Here is a 25,996-nt window from a genome sequence, read left to right as displayed (position 1 = left end):
GTCTTCTGGGGAAGAGCCAGCCCTCAGTGCCCTGCCCAGGTGCGTTTCCCAGAGTGGGGAGCAGGACGGAGCTACTGCGCACCGAGTGCCAGAGTCCAGAGGGGGTGGGTCTTCCCTCTGGTCCAGGTTCAGGAGCCGAACTCTCCCTCTTCTGTAGTTCATGGGCGTCCCACTCCCCTGCCCAGGATCTGGCAGGGAGCATTCAGAAATGGAGGGTGGGGGCCGAGGGTCCCTGCCTGGGTGGGAACAGCAGGAGCTTGGGTCCAGGCACTTGGTGGGTCTGCAGGAGCTGGACACAGAGCACAGGGAGCCTGTGGTCCTGGTTGAGCTGTGCTGACTCTGCAGGCCTGGCAGATGGGATGTGGGCACCTGTCTTTGAGAGGGGCAGTTGGAAGGGGACGTGGTTGGTCATTAGTAAAAGTGCCGCTGGAGCTTCCGGTGTAAGCAGCAGGTGAGAACCATCCCGCAGATCTGCCAGTGGAAAAAGCAGAGGAGCAAAGAAATCAGAACCCCTCGAAGCTGCCGCCAGCAATGCTCCGGAGTGGGCCACGTCCCGGAGCAGCGATGCTCCCCTGGAGTGCATGCACGCATCTCCTGGATCCCACTCAGAAGGCCTGGGTTTCTAACACGTGCCCAGGTGATGCTGGTATGTGTGGCGGAATCACACTGTGGGAACTACTATGCAAGAGCAGTGTTGGTCACACTTCAATGGGCACGAATCACCCAGGACCTTGTTACATGGCAGGTTACAATTCCGTAGGCCTGGGTGGGGGCCTGAGGGTCTGCATTTCTGACAAGCTCCAGGTAGATGCTGCTGGTCTGTGGCCATAGGTCTTCTACAGGATGACCTGACTTAATTAGATCCCAAGCAGTAACATTTGCACTCCCTCATTAGAGCTGTCTGACGCAGTCTTTTCTCTATGAAAGAGGCTGCTTGCCCTTGGACTCCAGAGCAAAACTAAGGTCCACTATTGATGCTGGCTGATGTACAGAAACCACTGGGGAAACTGAGACTCTGGGACGGGTACCCAGAGCTGTCACCAGCTCCTCCTGCCAATCAGCTTGGAAGGCAGCACCAAATCCAGGCCCTAGGGGCCCCGCGCACAGCCCCTCTGCTGGCATCCACCAGCTGGACAAGAAGAGGCTAAGGGCATCCTGCCCAAAGCACACGCAGGCTTGGGAAAGCCACTTTTCCCATTTCTAAATGCAGAGGACCTTTATTCTCTCCCCTTGCTCTCACTGGACCTGCTCCTCCCGCCTCCTCCTCCTCTCCTCCCTCCCACCCGAGGATGCAGTGAGGACAAGGAATGGGGATGTGGCAGGCCAAGGGGCCTCGCAACTGTCATCATGATCCTGATAATGATGATGACATGTCGTTGGATCTCAACTCTCTGTCCACAAGAGACGGGGACTGTGCTAGAGCAGCCCACAGCCGTCCCGTGGCAGGCACATCGGGTGAAGTTGCATTCCCCCAGCATAGGAAGCAATGCCTGACTTTCTGCAACTTCTCCAGTAGCTGCTGCTGACCTGACCTTGCCAGTGCAAACCTGGATGCCTGTGGAGCTCTAGCCGACAGGAGCAGGACAGGCTGATGGAGATGCGTATGAGTTCGTGAGCCCTTTGGTCCTCTTTGCAAGGCTAGCTCAAGGAGGCAACACAGGACGACCCTGTCTTCTCCCCTTGCCTCCCTCCTCTCTGTCCCAACCCAGCTTGGAGGACAATGGAGGCTGTGAACACTGCCTCTAACTTTCAGGCTTGGTGCTAAGCACTGCATTAATCCACCTTGGGGACTTGGGGTCACAGCCAAAAGGCGGCTTAAAAGGTTATCCTGTCTCCCAGTTGCTTTAAGCAGGAGGCTGTCACAGCCATTCCTCCAGTGTCATGCAGTACACCCTCTTCCCCTGTCTCTACCTCCTGGTCTGATGGTTTCCTGTGGGGTTATCTGGATCTTTCTGATCCATGCTAAGGGAGCAGCCAGAAAGGAGACGTGCTAGAAACCGTGTCCATGTCTCTCATAGTGTACATTTCATGCTGGAGAGGACTGGAGGAGCCGATGTATCTTCCCAGGGTGCCTTCCAGGAGAGGCACGGTAAGAGCAGAAGTGTGTGGGCCAGACTCTCATCAGTGTGTGTCCACATGCGCACACATACACGTGACACACATGTGCACACCCCCATCCTGAATCATCACAGGAGGAATAAAGTTTGCTCTCATCAGCATGCATGCACATGCACACACATACACGTGCACATAGACTCACGCACACATGCACACCCCCACCCCACCCCAAGTCACACAGAGTGGTAAAGGATGCTAAGCCATCAGACCCCTGAGAATCAGCACCTCCCTCCTGACAGAGGACACACAGAAAGCAGCAGGATGGCTCCAAGCAGCCAGCACAGGGTCGGCAGAGACAAAACAGGACAAGGGCACTGCGGGAGCTGGAGGCAGCAGAGGGGCTGCTGCATGGTGCACGGTGCTCTCTGCCAGTAGCGGCCTGAGCGTAGCACTGGGCACATATGGGGCATTTTTAACAGGGAAGCCAGTATGCTTGTGGCTTCTCGTGAAGGCTTCTGAGCCAGCACCTGGTTGTCAGCAAAGAGCAGCAGGAAGGGCCAGGGAGGTTCTGGAAGTTGTTCCAAAATGATTGTTTGATTTCTCTTTTTTAATGACCTGCAGATTTCAATCTTGGCTGTCTTATGAGTTTTCTGGGCTCTGAAACATGTTTCCATCCTGCAGTGTGGGAGTCGGGGTGGTGGTGGGCTAGGTTTTATTTGGAGCTTGCACCAATGGGCTGTGTGATCTTGGGGACAGTTACATTCCTCTCTGAGCCTCAAATCCCCCTCCATCAACAGGAAAACCTCCAGTCTGTACATTGGTTCAGGGCCTTCCCTGGTGAGATTCTTGAAAAACTAGGATAACAGGAACCAACAGCACAGCACCCAGACCCTCTTGGACACTGAGCCTATGAGAGGCCAGGTGGTGGCTCCCCAGGGCCCTCAGGATACCCTCCCATCCCCTCGCCAGCTAGCCAGGGCTTTGCACATGCTGTTCCCTTGTCCTGACTCCCTCCCCTCCTGCCAGCTCCTGTCAAACTCTCCCAGGGCTTGATTATATATCGCTTCCTCCAGGAGGCCTTCCCTGGCCTCCCATGGACTGGTTGGAGCCTCCCGTGTCTGCTCCTCCAAATCCCGGGGCTCACACTAACACAGCACCTGGGGCTGCACTGTGACTGCTCGTGCACCTGTCTCCTTCCCCAAGTGGAAGCTCCCTGGGGGCAGGAGCCACACGCTGCCCACAGTGGGGCCCCAGCCCTGGGCACGGTGCCTGGCATACAGCAGCTGACACAGAGCACGTGCCCTTCAGCCCCTCTGCATGTCACCTGGAGTTGGGGGGGAGGCTCCCAGGACTCAGTGTGAGGAGAGCAGTGAGAAAAGAGAGCTGCTGCTATATCCTTTTTAGTAAAGTTTCCCAGTCAGAATCTTCTAGAAATTAGCTTCTAAAGATACCTCAGAGAGGAGCACCTCCAGAGTCCGCCACAAGAGGGGAAGCTGGTGTAAAGGAAAGAGGCCCAGGAGTTGGGGCCCTGGCTGGCTCTGCCACAGCAGCTGTGTGGCTTTCAGCAAGTGGCTTTCCAGCTGGGCTTGGTGTCCTCAGACGCGTGTGAATATGAGGGCCCAGCGGTTCTCAATCCTGAATGCACGTTTGACTCACCTGGGGGGCATTAAAAATACCCGTGCACAGCCCTCATCCCAGACAGTGAGCCAGCATCTGTGCAGATGGGCCTGAGCAGTGGTGTTTTTAACCCTGGGGTGCTGACAGCACCGGTCCAGGTCTTCAAGGTCCCTCCAGGTCTAGGAGTCTATGACTTGCAGGTCTGAGACTGCCCCCAGGGTAGTGAGTTACATGATGGGGGAGCCCGTGGGCCCTGCCGGAAGGGGCAGGTGCTCTCCCGGATGCACAGTCTCCAAGTGGAAGGGATCAAGGACAGAGGTCCCTCCCTCTGGCATCCCTGCCAGTTCCCAGCCTCTACTCCAACCTGCAGCCACAGAGAGCGAGCTTAGTACTCTGCAAGGACCACGTTATTCTAATTGTTAAAAAGCTCTCAAATTTGTCTCTGTGTAAAATTCCACCTACTCTTCCTGCTCTGTCTTCTGGAACCTCCCAGGAAAAGTACCTTCCCTCCCCCACGTGACTTGGGTGTTGCAAGAGGGGGAGGGCGCTGTCTCCCCCCATCTCCTGGCCTCTCCCACATTTGACTCTGGGCCCGCAGGCCCTTTCCCACTCCCTCTGGGTCTGGCTGCTCAGGGCAGTCACTGGGAGCTCTGCAGATCACTGTGCCTTCCCCAGATGAGCCAGCCGTGCTACGCTGTGGCCTGGGCTTCAGGTGACTCTAAAGTTTGCCGGGTGATCCCAATGTGCAGCCAAGGCTGAGGACCATGCCCTGGGGGCTCTGTGGAGGTCTGGTCGCACCTCGGGGTGGCCTGAACTGGCACCCCGCACACGCCGGCTCCTTCCACCATTCCCACACTGGCATCTGTGTGGGCAGCGCCCTGCCGGGTAACTCAGGCAGGTGCCCTCACTCTGCACGTAGGCTTGATTTAAACCCAAATGAAACTTAAATGCAAGGACGCTACCCTGTTAACTGTCTGGCCCTCTGTCTGAGCACATCTTTCCCAGCCACCAAGCTCTCTTTTCAATGTGGCCTTTACCATTCAGCAGACCAGCTGTCCCTGCCGATTAGCACGCTTCTTGATCTTCATGGAGATCACTGATGAAAACGTAAAAGGGGCCACAGCCCGCGCCCGAGACCTCTCGCAGCGTGGTTACCCAGCCCGCCACGACCTCTCCTGAGCATGTCAGTGCCTGGCCCGCATGTCCGTGAGGTGACGAGCAGCGCTGCCAAACACCTGGCTGGAATCAGAGCTCCTCACGCGCATGGGATTTTCCACTTGGTTTTCAAAGTGTTCACAAACCATCTGATTTGACATTCCAGGAAGCTGCAGGACATCAGTCCCAAGATAACTGGTCACCGAGGTAGGAGCCTTACCATAAAGTCATAGAATGTTAGAGCCAGAAGGTTCCTGAGAGATGGTCTAGACCAGTGGTTTTCAAACTGTATTGGAAACCCCGAGTAGCTCAGGGCCACAAGGGCAGCCACACTAGGCGTGTCTCCTGCTTCAATCCAAACAGCTCTGCCTTCTGCGTGTAAGGTATGGGGCTCCTCTACGAGATTTCCATTGATAAGAGCATGCTGCTGCTTTAAAAAGGCTCAAAAACATCCAATCCCTTCATTTCACAGGTGAGGAAACTGAGGCTCAGAGAGGGAATATGGCTTCCCAAGGTCACACAGCAAGAGGTGGAGCTATGTCTAGAATCCAGGCCCTCTGACTCCTGAGCAAGATTTCCTCCAGTTCCTGGGGACCAGGAATCATCATTATAACACCATTTTGGGCTGATATCTCTTGAGCCTTGGGGGTCTTTGAAGTGCCAGGCTGGGTATGTGAGGCAGGTGCCTGGTGTCTGTCTGGCTGGGAGGGTGACTGAGCCTGGGGTACGAGCCCTTCCTCAAGGCTTTGGCACACCTGGAGGACTTGAGAAGCTTGGTGCCCAGCACTGGCCGGCAGAGGGCGCTCTCCCCTGAGGCTTGGCCACTGCAGGGCTGGCTCAGTGGACCACAGGGGAGAAAACTGGGCAAGGGGTTGAGATCCACAGCCGTGGCCAGGTGAAGCACCCTTTCAGGGATACCAGGAGCCACTCACAGTGAGCCATGGTGGGGATGCAATTGGGGAGCTGGTGTCTGTGGGCCTGCAAGTGCTAGCCAGGGCCCCATGACCTGGCCTCTTCGACATTAGACTTACACAGCAGTGCTGTTCCCCTTGACCTGAGGCTCGGGGCACGTGCTGTCCCACTGCCCTCAGCCTCCCCGCCCTTGTCTGCAGTTTCTACAGGTTCTCAAGGCCAGAGAGGTCAGGAAGAAATGCACAGATGTATACTAGGCCTGGTCAGTGTCCACACTGAGCAGGCCCCCTCAACACCTGGCACAAGTAGCAGGTTTTCGGAAGCATTTGCTGGGCCAGGAGCTGGAGCACAGAGCCACCCCTTCCCCAGTGCCAGGGGCAACTCCTCTGGGGCTTGGCATTTGGGACAGAAGAGGGGCTATGCCAGTGCCACCTGGGCCCCCTATCCCCGCAGGTGGATGAGGATGAAGGGGGCAGGCTGGTCTGGCCAGGGAACAACTGGGGATTTTTTGAGACACAATGTGCCCATGTAGAAATGATAAAAATGATGGGTATCATTTACTGAACACCTGCTATCTGCTCAGCAACCAGCCAAGTGATTTACATGTATATTGCTAATTCTCACAATCATCCACCAAATGACGTATAATTAGCCCCATTTTACAAATGAGTAACTGAGGCTCAGGGATGAAATAATTGGCCCTAGGTCACACAGCTCATAGGTGACCAAACCAAGATGGGCCTCCCTCCAGAGGCTGGGGACCGTCTTCCCAGCATGCTGGCTGCAGCTGGGTCCTCCAGGCCCACACACTGAGGTAGGCTGGCATGATCATCTGGAAAGAACCCTACACTGGAAGTCTCCCCAAGCCAGCCAAGCCACCATCTCCTGCTTCTCTTTTTCTCAAACCTCTGTGTCTGGGTAGGGAATTTGGGACAACAGAGGACCAAAGCCAGGAGACCTGGGTGCCAGTTCAGGGCATGAGACCCTGGGTAAGATGGTTTTCTGGGTCCCAGGTTGTGTGGGGATCTGGTGAGAGGAAGTATCTGAAAATACTCAGAAGTCGACAGATCACTGGATAAAGAGAGCTTCCACGTAGGGAGGCCTTCGTGCGTGCCAGTGCTGTAAGTGGGTCACACGCATCACCTCGTTCTTATTCAGACCTTACAAAGTAGGGGAAGTTATCCACATCTTGCAGATGAAGAAGTTGAGGGACATTAAGTAACTGCTCAAGGTCACCCAGGAGCAGACAGAGCCAGGATGGGACCCAGGTCCTCTGACACGAAGCCTCTGCAGGACTGCAGGGCTACCGAGCTCCTGCTAGACCAGCCCACATGCAGCTCCTGCTGGGCCGCAGCAAGAGGGACAAGAGGGACGCTGACTTCCCGGATGGCAGCTGGGGGAGGGGTGTGGAGGGGAGAAACAGGAGCAAAGGGCATTGCTCATCACAGCAGGGAGCTGGGCGTGCACAGGGGAGTGTGTGCACACACGCACACGTGCGAAGGAACGAGTGCAGGCCCAGGCGCGCGCGCACACACACACACACACACATGCACATGCACACATACATGAAGGAATGAGTGTAGGGCGAGACACATACACACACACACACACACACATGCACATGCACACATACATGAAGGAATGAGTGTAGGGCGAGACACACACACACACACACATACATGCACATGCACACATACATGAAGGAATGAGTGTAGGGCGAGACACACACACACACATGCACACATACATGAAGGAATGAGTGTAGGGCGAGACACACACACACACACACGCACACATACATGAAGGAACGAGTGCAGGCCCAGGCACACACACACACACACACACACATGCACATGCACGCATACATAAAGGAAGGAGTGTAGGCCCAGACACACACACACACACACACACACACACACACACACACACACACATGAAGGAACAAGCGCAGGCCCAGACACACACACACACGAAGGAACGAGTGCAGGCCCTGGCACACACACACGCACATGCACACACACAAAGGAACAAGTGCAGGTCCAGGCACACACACACATGCACAAGCACATCTAAACACATATCTGCGCACAACCCCACGTGCACACACATGGGGGCATGCACATACTTGAGCCGACACTCACACTTCTACCAGCTCCCTGTTCCTCACAAGCTCAAGTTGTCCTCCAGGCACTTTCCTTCACGTTCTCTGGGGAAGAGATTAGCCATGTGATTCATCCTTGGTGGCAAAGGGAAGGGAGAGAAGGGAGTAGAGGGCAGGGCAGGGCCTGGTGTGCAAAGGCTCAGTTGTGTCAACCCAGTTATGCAAGATCTGAGCCAACGGACAGGGGCTCAGAGCTCTTCCGCCCGCCCCCCCCCCACTCCCACTCACCTGCAGGCAAGCCACGCCGATGCCCACCACCCCCATGAGCAGCAGGTGGTTGGCCAGGAACTGCTCCAGCTTGGTGAGGCAGCCTCCCTGCAAGGCAACCGCGGGTTAACACGCCCCGGCGGGGAGCAGTGGGGAGTGGGGCCCAAGCTGGCTGTGGGGCTGCACCTGCTGAGGTGGAGCGAGGGCTGGAGGATGAAGAGGCCTAGACCCAACCTGAACCACTCATGGGCTTCTCCAGTGGGCCTGGGGGCCTGCCATGGTGTCCTAGAATCTCCCAGCAGGGGCTGCTTGTCCCAGGGCTCTGTAGAGATGCCGGAAGGCGCAGGAACTGTGATCTCACGGCCAAGGAGTGAGTGCGTCTGCCTGTCCCACCCCATCTGCCGAGCCAGCCTCCCCATGCTGCCACTAGAGCTTGGGCGCTCACCTCCACCTTGTAGATGTTGGAGGGGTGGGCCCGCTGGCCGCAGCGAGCCACCACCGTCTTGCAGCAGCTGTCAGGCACCCGGCGGCCCTCGGCCTCCTGCGACAGGATGTATGTGCTGTGCTGCCAGTCAGCCGAGCTGTTGCTCCCGCAGCACTTGAACTGAAAGGGGAGGCAGAGGCTGGAGGTGAGAGGAGCCTGTGTGGGGGCTCCCCAACCCCGGGGGCCAGGTCTGTAGGGCACACTATTCAAGAGTTAACTCAGCCCTATTTGTTTCCCTGTGAGTTTTCCTTTCCCGTTTTGAGCTGGTCCCTCTAGGGCCCTTCTCCAGCTCGGTGCAGAAGGTGCCTGCAGGACACCACCTGTTTGCTACCTTTTGTAGCTGTCCAAGTCTTTCAAGGGGATTAGGCTGGTGTCTTGGAGCAGGGAGGAGCTGTGAGACGGGTGGGAAGAAGGAAGGTCCCGCAGCGGGTGGGGCTGTCTGCGCACTGCTGGATGGCAGAGCCCACGACCTGGCTAAACCACATGGTGGTTTCCCCATCATCCTGGAGGAACAGGGGACGGGGACCCAGCCTTGCCAGAGATGCTCAGCCCCTGTGCAGGCTCTGAAGCCTCAGAGCCCCAGACCTGCAGGGGCACAGAAGGTGCCCCAGAGCCCATGGTGTGGTCAGATCAGCGTTGACCACAGGAACTGGTTCGTGTGCTGAGTAAGACTGGGGTCACCTGCGCCAGCCCAGGTCTGTGATGCAAAGAAATTGGTCACTTCTTGCCCTTCTGAGTCAGGGCACTGTGATTCAAAGTCCCTACACAGGCCGGAGAAGACAGCTGCTTCGAGGCTGCCTCTGGTGTGTGGGGAGTTCAGTTAACAAGCATTCATTAGGCCCCTACTATGTGCATGAGTAAGGCAAGGGGCCTCAAGTCGCTTATCAACTGCTGTCATTTAGTAGGAGAGACGCCAGGAGCTTGCACGTGACACAGAGGAGGAGGGGGTTAATGTTCCATTCAGGGACAGGAAAGGTCCAACAGGATGCATAGGGGTTACCAGGAGTCAAGGAGAACGTGACAGCACACAGAGCAGGGAGTAGCCTGGAGTGTGCTAGGAGGCACGTGGGAGATGTGCATCTGTGTGCCCACATGTATGTGCTGGTCGTGTGCTGTTGCTGTGTCACCTATGAAATGGGACAGCAGGAGTGCCTCTACACCGGCGTGTCGTGAGGACCGAAAGAGGCAAGCCACGTACTGCTCTTAGAAAAGAGCCTGGCACAGGGTCGGCAGTTAATACAAGACGCCTGCCATCGTGGTCACCGCTGTGCGAGTACAGCACGTGTATCATTTACATGCATGCGGAGCTGCTGGAGGATGCTGGCCCTGGCTCTGCAACCACAGCTTTCCCGGGGCTCGTCCCTCCTGCCTGAGATGCAGGTCCAGGTTCTAACTGTTCTGGGCCGTGTGTGGGCCTGTGTCCACGTGCACTGAGTCCACGCAGGTTTCCCATGTGCTGCCTGCCCTGCCTGGCCACTCCCATCCTCTCTGCCTGGGTGAATCTTGTCCCTGCTTCTCCACTGCCTCTAGCCGGCCCCCCACGAAGTCCTCCGCCTCCCCCACTCTCTACTCCAAGGGTGCCCCAGCCTCACACTCGCTGACGTTGAGTAACCCCCAAGGGCAGGATCTGTCCTATCCCTCTTCTCACCCAGTTGCTCACAGGGGAGGCCCAGCAAGTGTGAACTTTTGGGCAGGGCTGACCAAAAATGTGTGCTGCCCCATTCTGGGCCCTGGGCCGAGCACCTGGGCGTGGGTGTGCACCTGTGTATGTACATGTGCCTTGGCCAGTGTTTCAGAGGAGGCACCCCTCTGTGCAGTGCCGACTGGGAGCTGGGCCTGAGTCCTGGGGAGATGGAGTGGGGCTTCCTAACTGAACCACGATGCCACTGGAGCTCAGGGAGCACCCACCCCCGCTCCCTCTACTTGACTGGCATTCCCAGGGCCAAGACCAAGGCCTCAGGCCAGAGCCGGGCAGGGCAGGGTGGCAGGGAGAAGGGTCCTGGAGCATTAGAACTTTCTGCAATGAAGGAAATGTCCTATATCTGTTCTGTTCAATTTGGTGGCCACTAGCCACATGTGGCTAATGTGACCAAGGAACTGAATTTTGTATTTAACTTCAAATGTAAATAGCCATATGTGGCTAGTGGCCATCACACTGGACAGCACAGATCTGAGGTCCATTTGCCTGTCCCCTATATCTGCTGTATCTCTTCTTGGAAAGGACAGGCCACCTTTCTGTCCCCAGCATTTTGCCTGATGGCTCAGAGCTGGGAAGCTCTTGCAGCGGCTTATCTGAGATACCTCTGCGTTCAGCCCACTCTCATGGGGCCTCAGCTCCCGACTCCCTGAGGGAGGGGGAAGGCAGCCCCACAGATAGAAGCCCAGAGAGGAGCTTTCCGGCCTGGAGCCTGGCCAGGAGAGGGAGTTCTTCTCCTGGTGCAACCAGCTTCCTGCCCACAGGGGACCCAGAACAGGGAGGCAGCAGGGGTGGGGCTTGAGCAGGTAGTCGGGGAGGGTTAGGGTTTGGGTTAGGGGTTAGGGGCAAGGGGTTAGTTTTAGGGTTAGGGTTAGGGTTAGGAGGCGAAGGCAGAGGAGGAAGGAGGAAGGCAACCAGGATTTCGGGAAGCACTGCGATCATTTTTAATGCTCACACACTGTATGAGGCTTCATCTTAGGGATGTGGCCTCTGAAACTCAGAGAGTGTAAGTAACTTGCCTAGGGTCACACGGACAGGCAAGGACAGAATCAGGATGTGAACCCACGTCTGCTGGCCTTCAAGCCTGTAGGGTGTGCTTACGTCTTGCTGTAGACGGTCTACGGAGGCTGTGATCTCCGTGGCTCTGGGCTGCCCGTAGTTCTCAGTCAGAGTCCAGTTCAAGTGCTGCTTCAGCTCGTCACTCAGCTGGGGAAGGTGGAGAACAAAGGTGGCATCAGCAGGACCACCCACCTGGACCTGGTCCCCAGGCTCGCTCCAGAGCCAGCTCACTGTAGAATGCTGCAGGCTGTGAAGGGTGCCATGGCCAAGGTCCCCAAACAGTGCAATGGGGCCATTTGTGGGAGGCAGTGCAGAGGACGTGCACGGACAGGATGCGGCCCACACCGGGCCCTGACATAAGGGCAGCACTGGGAGACAGGCAAGGCAGGAGGCAGCTAAGCAGGGTAGTGGCCAGAGCTGATGGTGAGGCTGGACACAGAGATGCTTTCAAGTATCTGCTAATTTTAACTTTAACTACAGGTGATATTCAAAATAAGAGCAATCGTTACCTTGTAGGCACCATATGGATGCCGGACTGGTCATGACCTCAAACCCCTGATTTAGAGGGTGCCAGGGTGGGAGGGGACAGGACTGGTCACCCCACCCTTGTGCAGTCCAGGCAGGCCTGAGCCTGTGTTTACAGTCTGGCATTCAACCCTGGCCGATGCCTTTCTCCTTGGAGGGCTTTGGCAGATGGATCCACCCTTTTCCTATCCTTGGACGGAGAGAGGGATAACCCAGCCTCCCAGGGGATGCTCCCCCTCCCCAACTCCCCTGAGGACAGCAGCATCAACAGATGGAGCAGAGAACTGCTGGAACCAGGACGAGGAGCTGGGGCCCAGATGTGCAGAGGCTGTCGGGGTCTGGGAAACAGGACCACGTCTGTGTCTGCTGCAGTGTCCCCAGCACAACTGACGCAGAATGTAGGAGGAAATGTCCACTCACCCTCTGGTAGTACACGTGGGCCAGGACTCCCGCCACCAGCTCAACGAGGAAGATGACAAACAACAGGCAGAAATACTAGAAGCAAAAAGAGAAGACTGTCACCTTTTGGAATCAGGGCACTCCCATGACACGTTTCCCCAAAGCACTGGGGGTGGCAGAGACATCTGTCAGGGGCCTCTGCTGGCTGCTGGCACTGAGTTCCCCACTCACCCCTTCATGCATTGGTCTGCTGGCAACTCAGTAATACGGCCACCCAGCCAATGTTTATGAAAGACCTATTTGCCAGGTGCCAGGTGTCATAGTAAGATGGTTGTCGCCCTCAAAATTATTGGTGGCAGGGGACAGATAGTAAGTGATCACAATGTTGTGTTACAAATACTTCTATGGGGTAAGCCCTAGAAACAACAGCAGTCTCCTGGTGGGGTGGGCAGTCAGAGAAGGCTTCCTGGAGGCAGTGACACCTGAGTGGTGTCTCTAAGGATGAGTAGGCATTTGCCAGGTGGAGGAGGAGGGAAGGCACTCCAGGCAGAGGGGAGGGCACGTGTGAGGCCTGGAGCCTGCAGAAAGCGTGGGGCGTTCGTGTGCAGCAAGAGAGAGCCAATGTGGCTGGAGTGTGGGACAGGCTGGGTGGCGGCAACCAAGGCTCAGGAAAAAGCGAAGGCAGAGATCTGGGGAAGGTGACTTGTGTGTCATCGCCCAGCCCCCATGATGCCCATTTCCCGTCCTTCGTGGCCATGAGAGGGTTCTCAGCTCCCCTCCCCTCCGCCTGCCTCCTCGGGCTCAGGGCTGCTCTTCGTGCGTTGTGGCCCTGCTGCTGCTGGCTGGCTTCCCGGCCGCGCACCCAAGTGTGACCGTGACCTCTCTCCCAATCCCACCTGGCTTTCCACAGCCAGGGAGGCTCCTGGGACACAGCTTGACCCTGGTGTGTCCTCAGAGGAGCCAAAAGGTCAAAACCGCACATCAGGCCCACGTGGGCTGGGAGGGGACAGGGACAGGCAAAGCTGCTCCAAAGCCTTGGGCAGGAAAGACGGAAGCAAGCGGGGGTGGGGGTGGGGGTGGGGGTGCAGGCAGAGCTCCCGACACCGCCCAGCTCTGGGGTAGCTCAGCACCTCCCAAGTACCCCTGAGGCCGGGCTCCCTGGCACAGGCTCATCAGGCAGGGGACGAGTGTGGGCCGGAGGAGCAGCTGGCAGGGGCTCCCGGCGTGGCAGGCTGGGGTGGCTGCGGGGCCACACTTGTTTGTGATGGCCGTCTCCTGGACCACTCAGCAGGGGACTGAGCACGGGCAGGGCTCAAGCAACACAAGGGTGCAGACTTCTCTTTTCATGGGGAAAGAACTTCGGCCCACGGGCAAGGCTACCATTCAAGGAAATCAGTTACCCCCAAGCCCCCTCAGCAGTCTTATTGCGCCCTATTGTCTTCTAACATTGGAGCTGGCCGCCACCGGGATGCAGGAGAGGCTCCTAGTCTCCGAATAATGGTGTCAGGCCTGTCCTTGCCATTTGTGGAGCCTGGGGCAGAGAGTACAAAGGGAGGTCCCTGCCCCCTCCCTTTCTCTTCTGCCCCAGGCTCTCTCCTAAGCTCAGAAAGGCCTCCAGCCCACATGTCCAGGCTCTGTCCCTCCCTCCCCCAGGACCAGATGCCACTTGGCCATTCCTTGGCTGAGGATGTGGACAGGGCCAGGGGTGGCAGAGTGTGAGGTGCACGCCCCCGTGGTCCCATCAGGGGCAGGACACCTGTGCCAACTCTGCACGGAACCTCAGGCTGTGTGCACAGGGGACGCAAGCTCCTGGTCCCCAGGCTGAGGCTTAGAAGTGTGGGGAGGGAGTTACAGTCTCCACAAGGGCGTCCTCCACCAGCCCCATGGACGTTTCACTGCACGGGGAAGGGTTTGGATAATAGAGGGCCGTGTGGGTCCATGCATGGTACTGAATAGTATCCAGGGTAAATTGAGGCAGCAGGCCGACCACAGGGTCTGTGAACGGTCCCTCTCTGTTGAGCGGCCTCTGGGAGACAGGGCCTGAGACCTGAAGAAGGCTGGGGAAATGCTGATCACCTTGGGGCTGAGTCCAGACTCCATCTCCTGCTGGCCCTGGCTGGGTGGCCACTGGAACCTTGGTGTAAATTAGGAAAATGTGCTCCAGTGAGAAAACTGTGGCTCGGCAAGAGGTATGCAGGCTGATTTCAGCCTCCGTTGGTCCCCTTGTATAGGATGCAAGCTTTAGGGCCATCCATAGGGGCCCTGAGTGTGGGACGCAGCCCCCATTTCCTGGCCAGCAGACGGGGATAATGTCTTTACCACCCATCATGAGTGGTCGGGAGGATCCAGCAGGGGTGGGGTGGGGGTGGGGGTAACGTGCTTTGTGGAGATCAGCAGCACGCAGACGTCAGCAGGTACCTGCCTGCCACACGCAGGGGTGGCTCTGCGCTGCCGGGCCACAGCTCCTCTCTGCCCTTCTTGCTGGCTCCACACTGCCATCCACCCCCTGACCTGCCGTGGTGCTGAGGCTGGCTCCCGTTCTGCCACACAGCACCTAAAGGCAGTGACTGCCAGTCGCTCCTGACGCCCTGCACAGCGTGGGAGGAAGAGATGGAGCGCTCGGAGCTGACCGGGAGGACCCAGGCTGCTGGCACCCTGGCATTTGGCTACCATCCTTCCTGCTGGCAACGGTGTGACCTGCAGGTCATATATTGGTGACAGTCCTAGTGACGTGGCAGTGTCATGCTGCTCCCCATAGCTGCTATTGAAGACAAGTGGGGAAGAGGGATGGGAGAGAGACTGAACCACATCTTTTGACTTAGTGGGACTCAATTAGCACATGCCAGCCCCTCGAAGGCTTGTCAGAGGCATCAGGCAGGCTAACCCACCTGACGGGGTTGTCGGGGAGGTGGAGGAGCACCGGGCAGAGGCAGCTCTGTGTAGACATGCTCCTCCCAAGCAAGGAGCTCCAGTGGGTGCAGACGCCCCAAGGGAGCGAGGGCCAGGCCTGGGCCTTCAAGGCGACCAAGGCCCGTGAGCTCAGTGAGCACAGGCACAGCTCCCGCCTCCTGGAAGCAGCTTCTGCAGCAAGAGGGCTACAGGTGAGTGACTCACCTGAGCGGGGGAGGCCCTGAGTCATGGCTCTGGCTGTGGCAGCCCACAGGAGGTAGGCAAGGGGTCAAGGATCCTGGCAGTCCTGCCCTAGGGCTGCTGGGCTGGGTTCCTGGGCAACGGGGCCAGGCTGCTGGGTTTTTTGCCATGTGAGGCCAGGGGTCTGCCCCTCCACCCTTTGCTTTGTCAAGTCTTCCCAGACTCCCTCAGTGCAGCAGAACCACCTCAGTACTCCTGCGGCATTGGCTGGCTTGCTGGCTGTGCAAATCTGAGAGTGCCTTGCTTTCCAGCATACAGTTCCCTTCCTGCAGGCCAAGCTGTCCGGCCTTCGTGCTTTTGCCCTCACTGTCCCCTGCCTGCAATTCCAGTGTCTACCTGTCCTTCAATACCCAGCTCAGTCATGGCCCCACTAAGCCATCCCAGGCCTAAGCAATTCATCTGCCCGTCTCCTGACACCAGCACGTTCTGCTTCTCTCCTTGGCTAGACTTGGGTCTGCCACTATGTCCCTCACCCTGACTGCCACACTGTTCCCAGTGTATGTCTGAACCCAGAGTGAGCCACAGGGGTGGAGGAGCAGGCAGGAGCAGGTGGGAGACACTCTGGTTCCTTGGGGACAGTCTGTTTTCGGAAGCAGCTGTAGATTCCTCCCGTTGCCCTTAGTGAGCTGGGGAGGGGCATGCTGCCATGTTGCATAAGAGGTTGCCTCTAGGAAGCATGAAGAAGGTTCTGGAGCCACTTTCTGCCTTAAGTTTGGTTTGTTATTGTTTTCTGAACAGTTAAACAAAAGTTGATAATGAGAAACTCTCAGATACCCCGTGTGTCGTGCAGCGAGGTTATGTTTCACTGTGAGTATCTACTGGAGCCGGTGTGGTCCTGCTTCTCCTAGCTGTCTATGCCAGGGACAGCCCATGCTCCACCCACAAAGCCCACTGGTCTCGCAGGGGAAGGGAGGGCCACCAGAATGCTGGCTATGGCTTAGGAGGCAATAACCCAGAGCGTGCTGGCCTTGCTCCTTAAAACCTAGTAGGGAGGAGCAGAGGTCATGCGGTGTTTCTATGGTGGTGGCAGCGGAAAGGTATCCCTTCCACCAAAAAATAAAAATAAAAAATAAAAATAAAACCTCTTCCTTGGAAGAGTCAGTGCCTTGATCGTCTGAGCAGCCCTATAGCACGAAGCACAGCTGGGTACACAGTGGTACTTTGTGGCAGCACTGTGAGCCCTCAGGTGCCTGCCCTCCTGCAAGCCCCTCCACGCTGTCTCCTGAACACCCCCGGGATGAACAGGAGCATGACTCAGCACGTCGCCACGTGAGCTCTAGCATTAGCCTCACTTCACGGATGAGATATGTGCTTGGAGAAGTTAAGCAGCTTGGCTGGGGTCACACGGCAAGTCCGTGACTGAGCGAGGAACTGAACCAGGGATTTCAGCTGCAGAACCTTGTGTGGTTCTGTCCCCACTAAGTGGCGGGTGGGAAGATGGATGAACTTGCTGAGCTCACCTAGGGTGGATTCGGCATGTTAGGGTGGGTATGGCTTAGGGGGTCTGCGGGTGTCAGGAGAGGAGAGGAATGGGTGGGTGAGGACGGGGAGGGAGGGGAAGGCTGGGGAAGCCCGGCCAGCTGCCCGGGCGCCTGCAGGGCAGGCCGGCCGTGCTCCAGTGTCCCTGCCAGCACTGGCACAAGAACGTCTTCCCTGCGGCTCATCCTGGGTTCACGGCCACAGGCTCCACAGCCTGTCTCTGCCCCTCCACCCTTCCTTTACTCAACCTGGATGCTCCGACTGTCCCTGCACGCCTGTGAGCTGCTCCCTGTGCCTGCACACACAGCCATGTGCAGCGAGGCCTACAGCCTCTGGCCTTTGCTCCTGCCATCCCCTGCCAGGAGTCCCCTGCCCCAACCCCCACTGTGTTCTGTTTACTGGCTGCTTAGCCACCAACGCTCAGCTCAGGCATGGCCTCCATGACACCATCCCTGAGCCAGTGCTGACGCATGCACTTGTCGTGGGCATCCTTGGTTCTGACCTCCCTCTGATGCCGGTTCTCACTGCTCAACTCACTCCTTGGGACCACATCTGCTCTGATCCTTGTTTGCCCTCCTGGCTCTGACCTGTAGCTGGTCCTGTGCACCATGGTGTGAACTGAGCCTGCCCCGCCAGCCTCTAGGCCCTGCAGACTCATGGCTGCCCAGTCCTTCCAGGAGTGACCCCCTATATCTTGGTCTGGCAGAAACCGGTAAAGAGAATTCCAAAGACTCTGTAGCTTCTGCTCCTACAGCCCCCCATGAGAACGATCCCATTTCATAATATGCTAAACTAGACCCTAAGCATAGAAGGAACCAGTGTGTGAAACACGGAATGGGACCCAAACATTAATCTTTCCCCCCTACCATGTATCAAAGTGTTTTGTTTTGTTTTTGTTAATTCTTTAATGGAAAAGTTTGCACTAGAAGCAAAGTTGGATACTTTCTAAAATTACAGATCCAAAATGAAGCTGGAACAGCACAGTGGTTTCTAAACCAGACCAATACTTTCTTTAAATAAGATGCTCTGCAGGAAATACGCATACATATTTCTCACTGTGACATTAAGGTGATTAGTTAGAAATTGAGTCTTCGGATGGACCTGCACCGCATGGGGGCCACTGAGCCCCAGATAGTTTCTGGAGCAGATTCACCAGTGCATAAGAAACAGGGCAGCTCAGTAGCAGCTGAAAAGTTTTAAGAACTTTATAAAACTGGAATTTCAGAATTTCTCCATTGGTCTAATTCTGCCACAAAGAAGGGAGCTTCGCAGAAGCGTTCCTCTTCTGTCCCCCCACCACTCGGCATCATTAGAGGCAGAAACTGTTTGCAGACCTTCCCACCAAGCCACGGCCTGCTGGTGGAGGCTCTGTGTTCAGGCAGGTTGGGGTGGGGGTGGAGGTACTAGCCTATTCTCAGAATAGCGTGGCAAGAGGAAAAGATTAGAATTAGGATGCTGCCAAGATGAAGTTGAGGGGGAAGAGCCCAGCCCGAGGCTCTCAGCTGGCCTTGTGTGAGAGGACTGCAAAGGCCGGCTGAGGGAGGGTTAGGGAGCTCAGAACAACAAGGCCAAACAGGAAAAGATGGAGCCAGCTGCTTCAGCAGCAATGACCTCAGGGCATATTATTTTCTGGCAATTAACCACAGGCTGCAGGCAGTCAGTTGAGTGCAGCTGCCCAGTCTGTTCGTGCAAAAAAGAGAGGATGTGGGTTTGGGAGCCTGAAGCCATTCCTGTAACAAGATGTCACTGTTGGAAGGGTGAAGGTGACTTCTGTCCTGCCTGGCCCCCGCTCAGGGCTCATAGCCTGGGCTATGCAGCCACAGCCCCACCGGAGGTTGGGACTCAGCTATTCCACCCGGGAGCTGCTCTACAGTGAGGATGCAGGGAAATGCTAACCCAGTTCGGGCCCATGGGGCTATGAGCAGAGAAGAGGACCTGAGCTGGGGCAAGGAGAGCTGGTTGGCCACGGGTAGGCACGAGGCATCCTAGAGGCACATCGAGAAAATGCAGCTGAGGTCAACCAAAGCCCAAGCCAAAATGCTGGGGGTCCAAGAGGGTCACGTTATGTGTGTGCTGGAGTGGGAGGTGGGGGTTACAGGAGAACACAGTTCCAGAACTACAGACCAGAGACAAGTGTCCTCTAGGTTCCAAGCTGGGACTACTAAGAACTCAGTCTGAATGGGTTGAGTGGGAGCAGGACCCAGAGTGGGCAGCAGGTCCTGGCCAGCTGGCTGGAAGGAAGACCACCGGACTCTCTTGGGGAGACACGGCCCGGGGAACTCAGAGGCTGCTGCTGCCCATGGGTCAGGCATGGGGGAAGTGACCAGTTGCTGCCTCCTACCAGCCCCCCGGAAGGGCCAGTGCTTTCCTGCCAGCTGTCTTCTCACAGGCTGCAGAGAGATATGGCATAACCTACGGGCACCTGTGCACACAGGTCAGGGAGATGGGACTGTGCAGGGGGCACAGGTAGCACAAAGGAAGGTGGCAAGGACTCTAGGATGGGACCGGTGATGGGGTCCCTAGCGGTGGTACTTCTAGGACAAGATTGGGAAGGCTGAAGAGGAAGAATACCCACCAAGAACAAAAGTGAGGAGACACCAGGCTCCAGGGAGCAGGGGCGGCCTGCAGGTTAAAGACAGTCCTGGGGCTCAGGGCGTCAGAGCCTCTGACCAAATCCAAACAAACATGTAAACCACCTGCATGCTCCACCTTCTAATACAAGTATTCCTCACTACACTCCAGGCCAAGAACTGGGTCTTAGTCCCTTAGTCTCCTCTCCTTCTCACCCTACCTTGAGCCCAGCAGAGCAGGAAACACTGGGAATGTGCTGGCAGTGCTTGTCGAAGTCGATGAATCAGGCAGCCTCATCAATGTAAAAAGGGGCATTAGGTGCAGAAGATTCGGGGGTGGTAGTGACGGAAGCTAACTGGTTGCAAAAAACGGACCCGTATCGGCAATGCTGTTGGAGGTGGCAGTGATCAGGTGCACCTGTGGCAGTCCAAGAAAGGTGGATGTTTACACAGAATGGTGCCAGTCGGAGAAATGAGTGATGTCACAGAAGGGGTCCTGGCCTGGGAGTCTGGGCCCAGCTTGCCTCTGTGACAAGATGCCGTGTGGCCCATGCGAATCACTCGCTCACTCTCGGTCTTCAGCAAAACTGCGGGCTTAGGAAGGCTGGTGGTGCTGCAGCTCCGTGGGTCACAAAGTGTCAGGACCGGGCCTCCATCTCCAGCCTCCTGTCTGCTGTGCAGGGACGTCTAGGGGAGCCCCCAGCTTCTCCCCTCACTCACTGCTCCTCCTCCTGTGTGGTGAGCGGGCCTTCCTCCCTTGCTCTGGGGCCAGCCTGTCCTCTGGAGCCAGGCAGTTAGCTCAGGGAGGTAGTTCTTAGGTATGCAGGCTGGTCTCAACCTGAGGGAAGGTGCTAAGGCTCCTGGCTGCAGATGTAAAGCCACACACTCCAATCAGCTCCAGTAACAGCCATGATCTTCTGACCCATTGCTCTGGCTCCTGGGTCTTATATTTCAATTGATCAAAGTGCCCCTCAAACCTCAATGTGATATAGGGCACTGACTGTCCTATAGGTACTGTCTGTCCTGAAGGCACAGATTTCCCCACAACCAGGGCCAGGACTTGGAGAGAAAGGGGCACGTCCAGACAGCCTTTCCCAGTCCTGGGGGTGGAAGGGGCCTGCAGCTCCAGGGTCTGCTGCTGCTGCCCCAGCAGAAATGGGGATGAGGTGAAGATAAGACTTCTGGGGACGTCCCCCTGCTTGAGCCCATGGCAACTGGCAGGGAACGCAGCCAACTCACATTTGCTGGGGAGGAACTCGCACCAGCTCTCCTGCCAAGGCAGAGTGGAGAAGTGCAGCTGTTTTTGAAACGACCAACTCGCCCCCATGCTGTGGGTCAAATGTGCCCCCCAAAAGTTCATGTGTTGGAAACTCAATCTCCACTGTAATGGTGTTAAGAGGGTGGGAAATCCAATTATGGTATTTGAAAGGTGGGGCCTTTGAGAGGTAATTGGATAGGAGGACCGTGCCCTAGTACATGGATTGATCCATTCATGGAGTAATAGGTTGACTGTTTAATGGGTGGTCACAGGCCTGGTTCTGATGGCTTCATAAGGACAGCAAGTGAGAAGGTCGGCTCCTGTTTAGCCCATTCTCACATGTGACACCCTGAGTTGCTGTAGAGTTCCCACCAGGAAGGAAGCCCTCGCCAGCTGTGTTCCCTGGACTTTGGACTTCCCCACTTCCTTTAACCGTAAGGAATAAATTTCATTTCTTTGTAAATTACCCACTTTCAGGTATTGTGTTACAATCAACAGAAATGGACTAATATAGTCCACAAGCCATGTACTTCCATCAGTCCCATTAGAGGAGAACTGACACAGCTCTCAACAACCTCCAGTGATACCTACATGGAGCCTCCTGACATAAGGTTTTTCACCCCAGGTTGATTTTCCTCAACTGCCAGCCCACTGTCAGCTCCCCCTCTGTGGTGTGCCTGTGGAGTAAGATGCTTAGTTTGAACATCAAGGGAGGGCGATGTCACTGGGAAGAAAAAACCATGTATCCACGGGCTTCCAGATCATTCGCTGAAGGACGACCTGCTGTTCAGATCATCTTTGCTGGAGCTCCCCCCGCTCACGGGCTCAGCAACCAGGGCCCTGCCTGTGCCTGGTTAGGAGAGAGGGTCTGAGCCACGCCTCTTTCTAGCTCTGTGGTTAGACCTGGAATCTGCCGAGGAAAGCACGCTGGAGACTGAAGAGTAGAAAGGCAGTGTATAAGCCCCCAAACAAACACTTGAATTTGGGATGCAAGCAGAGGCTGTTGTTCGCCAATCCCACCCCTATCCTCCGACACACACATGCGCTGACCCTCCTGGTTCAGCCCTGTTCTGAGACTCGCTCGGGCCCCTGCTGGGGGTGGGGGGACAAAGAATCCCACCACGGGCATTTGTCCACCCACACATACCCGAGTGGAACTTTTCTTCAACTAGGCTGGACCCTTTCTTTGGCACCCTAACAGAACTGAGGTCTGCCACGCTGCCAGCATCTGAAGCTTGATTCCCATTGTGAAGCAGACCGGGGGCAGGCAGCCAGGAAGCTGACCCCCCATTCTCACCTGAGTGCTCCACGTTTCACGTGGAAAGAAACCCTGGGTCCTGAGTCAGGACAAAGGCGGGTGCCCATTCCCTGTGCTGGAGGCATCCAGAGGGAGGGGGACAGGCCAGCCCTGAACAGCAGGAAAGGCCCTGCACCCAGCCTGGGGCACTGAGCGGGCTCTGCCAGCCCCTGGCTCTGTGGCCTCAGGTGAATCTCTCTCTGGCCAAGGACAGGGGAGGAGAGTTGGTCTCTAAGCTGCCTGGTAGTGCCTCATGCATAGCCCCCACCCCGAAGAAGGGACTTGAGAGGAGGAGGGACAACATTCCACTGGGCAGCTAGTGGTCCCGGCTCAGGAGCAGAGCCGACTCCAGCCTCCACAGGACCCTGCTGGGGGAGGCAGGGCACAGGCTAGCCCCATGTCACTTGTGCAGCCATCTTGAGGCCAGCTCTTGGGGGTATTTGCATCCTGCTTTCTGAAGAGCCTGAAAAAAAGTCCCCTTGTCCATCTCCCTGCCTCCGCGCCGAACTGTCCTGGGTAAGGAAAGGCTCCCTCATTCTGCTGGAGAGGAGTGGTGGACAGAGGCCTGCCTGTAGGATCTGTCCCCTTCGAGCATGCAGGCGCTGACTCAGGTCAAAGTGCTACCAAACAGACTAGACAATGACCTCCCCGGGGCTGGGTGGCTGGTGGAGCAAAGGAACTTGGGCAGAATGAGCCATGGGGAGGACACAGTCAAACTCCTGCGTGTGGGACCCAGGCCCCCTCTGCCTTCTCACTAGCACCAACTTCTTTGGAGGACATAGCCTAGCCCAGGCTGTGGAGACCCTGGGAGTAATGGCCCTAAGAATAACTCCATTTACTTAGGCTCCTTCTCAGAGGAGCTGCTCATGGCGACGGTGATGTAAATGTTAATTAGCTCTTTTACGGTCTTTATGTAAGGTGGCAACTTGTTTCCTAAGACCTGAAAACACTTGCTGGTTATCCTCACACCTCATCCCCTGTAGAGTTGGGGATACCACGGTGGCAATGACAGGCTGAGTGGCTTACACGAGGACCTACTTTGAGCCTGAACCCGGACATTTTTGCCCTTGATGCTAGACCTCATTGCCCTGGTACACCAGGTCCTGGCATATTGGATGGAAGTGTTGCAATTCTGGGTCCCCTCATTTTCAGAAACTGGTTTCTAGAACTTCTTACTTTTTAATCCATCCCCTAAATATAAAAGAGCCCCTGATAAAGGCCAAGTTTAGTCTGAACTATCCGTCATGATCTTCGTTTGATTTAAGATGTAAAAGTTTTCAGAGCCCATATTCAAAACTCTAAAAATATCCCTCTCTTTTAATCTGTGTGGCATCTGTCCTGGTCACTGGCCTTAGGCTCAGATGGCCTGAATTATGTCTCTTTCATGCAGTCTTAGCTAAAAAAGAAGATCTGGTGTGAATAATTCAAACCCCATTCCCTTTCCCCTCTGCAGATTTCCGATGCCGAGCTGATCATCATTTCAGCACAGGCCAAGACATGCTATTCCTGTCCCCGATGAACGCTTCCTTCTTGGGAAGGTGACTTTGCGGGGTGCAGATGTGCTGGCAGGAAAGGTTCAGGCCGGGACAGTGTGCCGTGCGAGAGCTGGACAGCTCTCTCTGGACATTTCCCTAGGAGCTTTGGATATCCATCCATCTCCTCCTAATCCCAGTTAGATGCACAGCACTCAGATGCCTGGCCTTTCATCTTTCCCGCTCCTCTTTGGGGACCACTTTGTAGAGAGCTAGACTCACTCGGGCTCTCCTTTGGAGCTCCCCTCAGCTTTGGCTGATTAAAGATTTTTTAAAGAAGTAAGACACGGAGGGAGAGAAAATGAAATGTAACCAGGAAGAAACCTCCAGGAGCCACCGAACACATCTAAACAGCCTTATCCGCACCACCTGACTCAAACGGGAGCCTGGGCTTTCCAATTCCTACATGTGTTAGCCCAAGAGAGGTTTTGCAGCCCCTTCTTGGTTTAAACAATCAAGTGCTCAACAGTTCAGGGGCTGGAGGGCCCGATGTGGCTCACTTAGGATCTGCTGCTTCACCCATGTCCTGCCCTTGGTTGTCTCAGAGGGAGCAGGGAAGGCAAGAAAGAAGATTCTAGGCCGTGGGGCTTGTTGCTTGTTAGCCTGGAGGAGATGCCTGTCTCTGCAGTCCTGCGCCGGTGGCTGAGTGTGAGTGCACGCATGTGTGCACGAGTGTGTACTTTCTCCTGACCTGTTTCAAGCTGTTGCCTCCCTGATGTGTCTGGTCAGTGACGTTGAGCTGGAGAGGTCACCAGTTGTGCGTGGGCTGAAGTGGACACAGGCAGATCTCTATGGAATGGCCAAGTGGAGCTGAGAAGGAAGACATCTCAGGCCTGCCTGTCACCAGCCCTGCTGCCAGCCCCAGAGAGATGACAAACATCTCCCTGTTTGCTGACCTTCAGAGGGCCACAAGGGCGGCCAAGAGTTGCCCACTGAGCCTTCAGGCAAGCACAAGGTGCTGACCTTCACTAAGTGTCCACGTCTCCCCTGCACAGCTCTGGGTGCAGGGCTTGGTCCCCTCTGGGCAGACCATCCAGACTAAGTGGCAGTCGGGCTTTCACTGGGGAGGCTGGGGACATCATTTTTTATGGATCAGTCTGGATGGTTGGACTGATTTGCGAATGAACCATGTGAAGAGGGTGAGAGAAAGGGGCAGCTGTGATCAGTGGCTGGGACAGCAGAGTTTGGCCCAGTGCTAAGCCTTATGCTTTCCTTCCGGCCTCTGAGAACGCCAAGTGGGAGCGCTCTCACGATCAGACTGTTCTCCAAAAAAGCTAATTAATTCCTGTTAATGCCTAGGTGACCCACACTGTCGCCCACCCAGTGTCCTTCAGCCTGGAAACTTTGGAGGGAGTATTGGACTACATGACTCTCGAGTGTTCCTTTCTAAACCGGGAATGCTCTGGCCCACGCATGCTGTTTCCTTACAACAACAGCAGCAAGGAGGCACGCGGGTGCCCGAGGCTGCTGGAGTCCTACCACAACGCCCCTGGTCTCCTGCCCTGGGGCTCTGGGCTGGACCCTGCAGGGAGCCCTCTCTCGTGTCCAACCAGATCTCTGAGTGCTGCTGCTCCGAGCCAGCCTCCCCAGAGATGGAGAGCAGTGCACACCTCTTTTCTACCTGGCTTCCTGTCCCTCTGATTCCCCTGCCTTTCGCCAGGCTTGGCCTCCCCAGGAGAGGCAGATTCTCGGAGGCGATTCCTGGAATTCATGGCCACCTCTAGCCCTTACTTGTTTTAATCTCTGAGCCCAGCTTCCTCATCTGTAAAGTAGGGGTGAATAACACCTCTGTGGGGGCAGCGTAGCATGGGGTCAGAGCACAGGCCTGCGCCAGGCTGCGTGCCATTCCCTAGGAGTGTACGCTGTAACATTCAAGTGCACCAGTGAGACGCCCTCATGCCTTTTCTTGTGTGCTCCCCCCGAGCCCCACGAAAGGACCTCTCTGGCTCTGTGCTCACCGGCATGGCTGAGGCTGCTCCCTGGACGCTCCTCCTGTGTGACCCGGCTGGGCATGCAGTGACTCTCTCCAGGGCCTAAGAGTATGGTAAATTTTGTTTTCCTGCACCTCTCCGGTATCCCTTCTTATGGCCGCACCTGACTATCACCTAAAAGAATCGTGTCACCTCTCTGTGCCCACTATTTCTTCCCCTGTCAAATACACAGAGTAAGGGTAAGCACAGGTGAGGGGAGGGTGAGGATTGGATGATTTAACACGTGTGTGTGCTGAGGACAGTGTGTGGCACAGAGCCTGGGTGGCTGTGACTCTGCAGGGCTGCTGCAGCGCAGATAGAAGCAAATGGCTCTCAATGAGCAGTGGCCATCGGTGGTACAGTCGGGCTCTGGGTGGAGTACAGGGGGCTGTTTCCCAGTGCTCAGGGGCCAGTGGCCTCTAGGGGCTCTTTAGAACCAAGACAGATGGCCCTGAATCAGAAGGAAG

General features: G+C 56.2%; 1 protein-coding gene across 1 annotated transcript in view; it reads right to left on the bottom strand.

Moving 5' to 3' along the window:
- Nucleotides 1-227: 227 nt before the first annotated feature.
- Nucleotides 228-25,996, bottom strand: part of TSPAN11 (tetraspanin 11) — a 65,119-nt gene continuing 39,350 nt past the window's right edge. The window contains exons 4-8 of the mRNA XM_063076650.1: nt 12,295-12,369; nt 11,392-11,496; nt 8,556-8,714; nt 8,132-8,218; nt 228-471 (exon numbers count right to left, since the gene is read on the bottom strand). Coding sequence (XP_062932720.1) covers nt 412-471; nt 8,132-8,218; nt 8,556-8,714; nt 11,392-11,496; nt 12,295-12,369 — 486 coding nt within the window. The 3' untranslated portion in view covers nt 228-411. The remainder of the gene's footprint in view (nt 472-8,131; nt 8,219-8,555; nt 8,715-11,391; nt 11,497-12,294; nt 12,370-25,996) is intronic.

This window comes from Cynocephalus volans, chromosome 1, assembly GCF_027409185.1.
Source record: "Cynocephalus volans isolate mCynVol1 chromosome 1, mCynVol1.pri, whole genome shotgun sequence".
NCBI lineage: Eukaryota > Metazoa > Chordata > Mammalia > Dermoptera > Cynocephalidae > Cynocephalus > Cynocephalus volans.
This window is presented reverse-complemented; position numbering and strand designations above follow the sequence as displayed.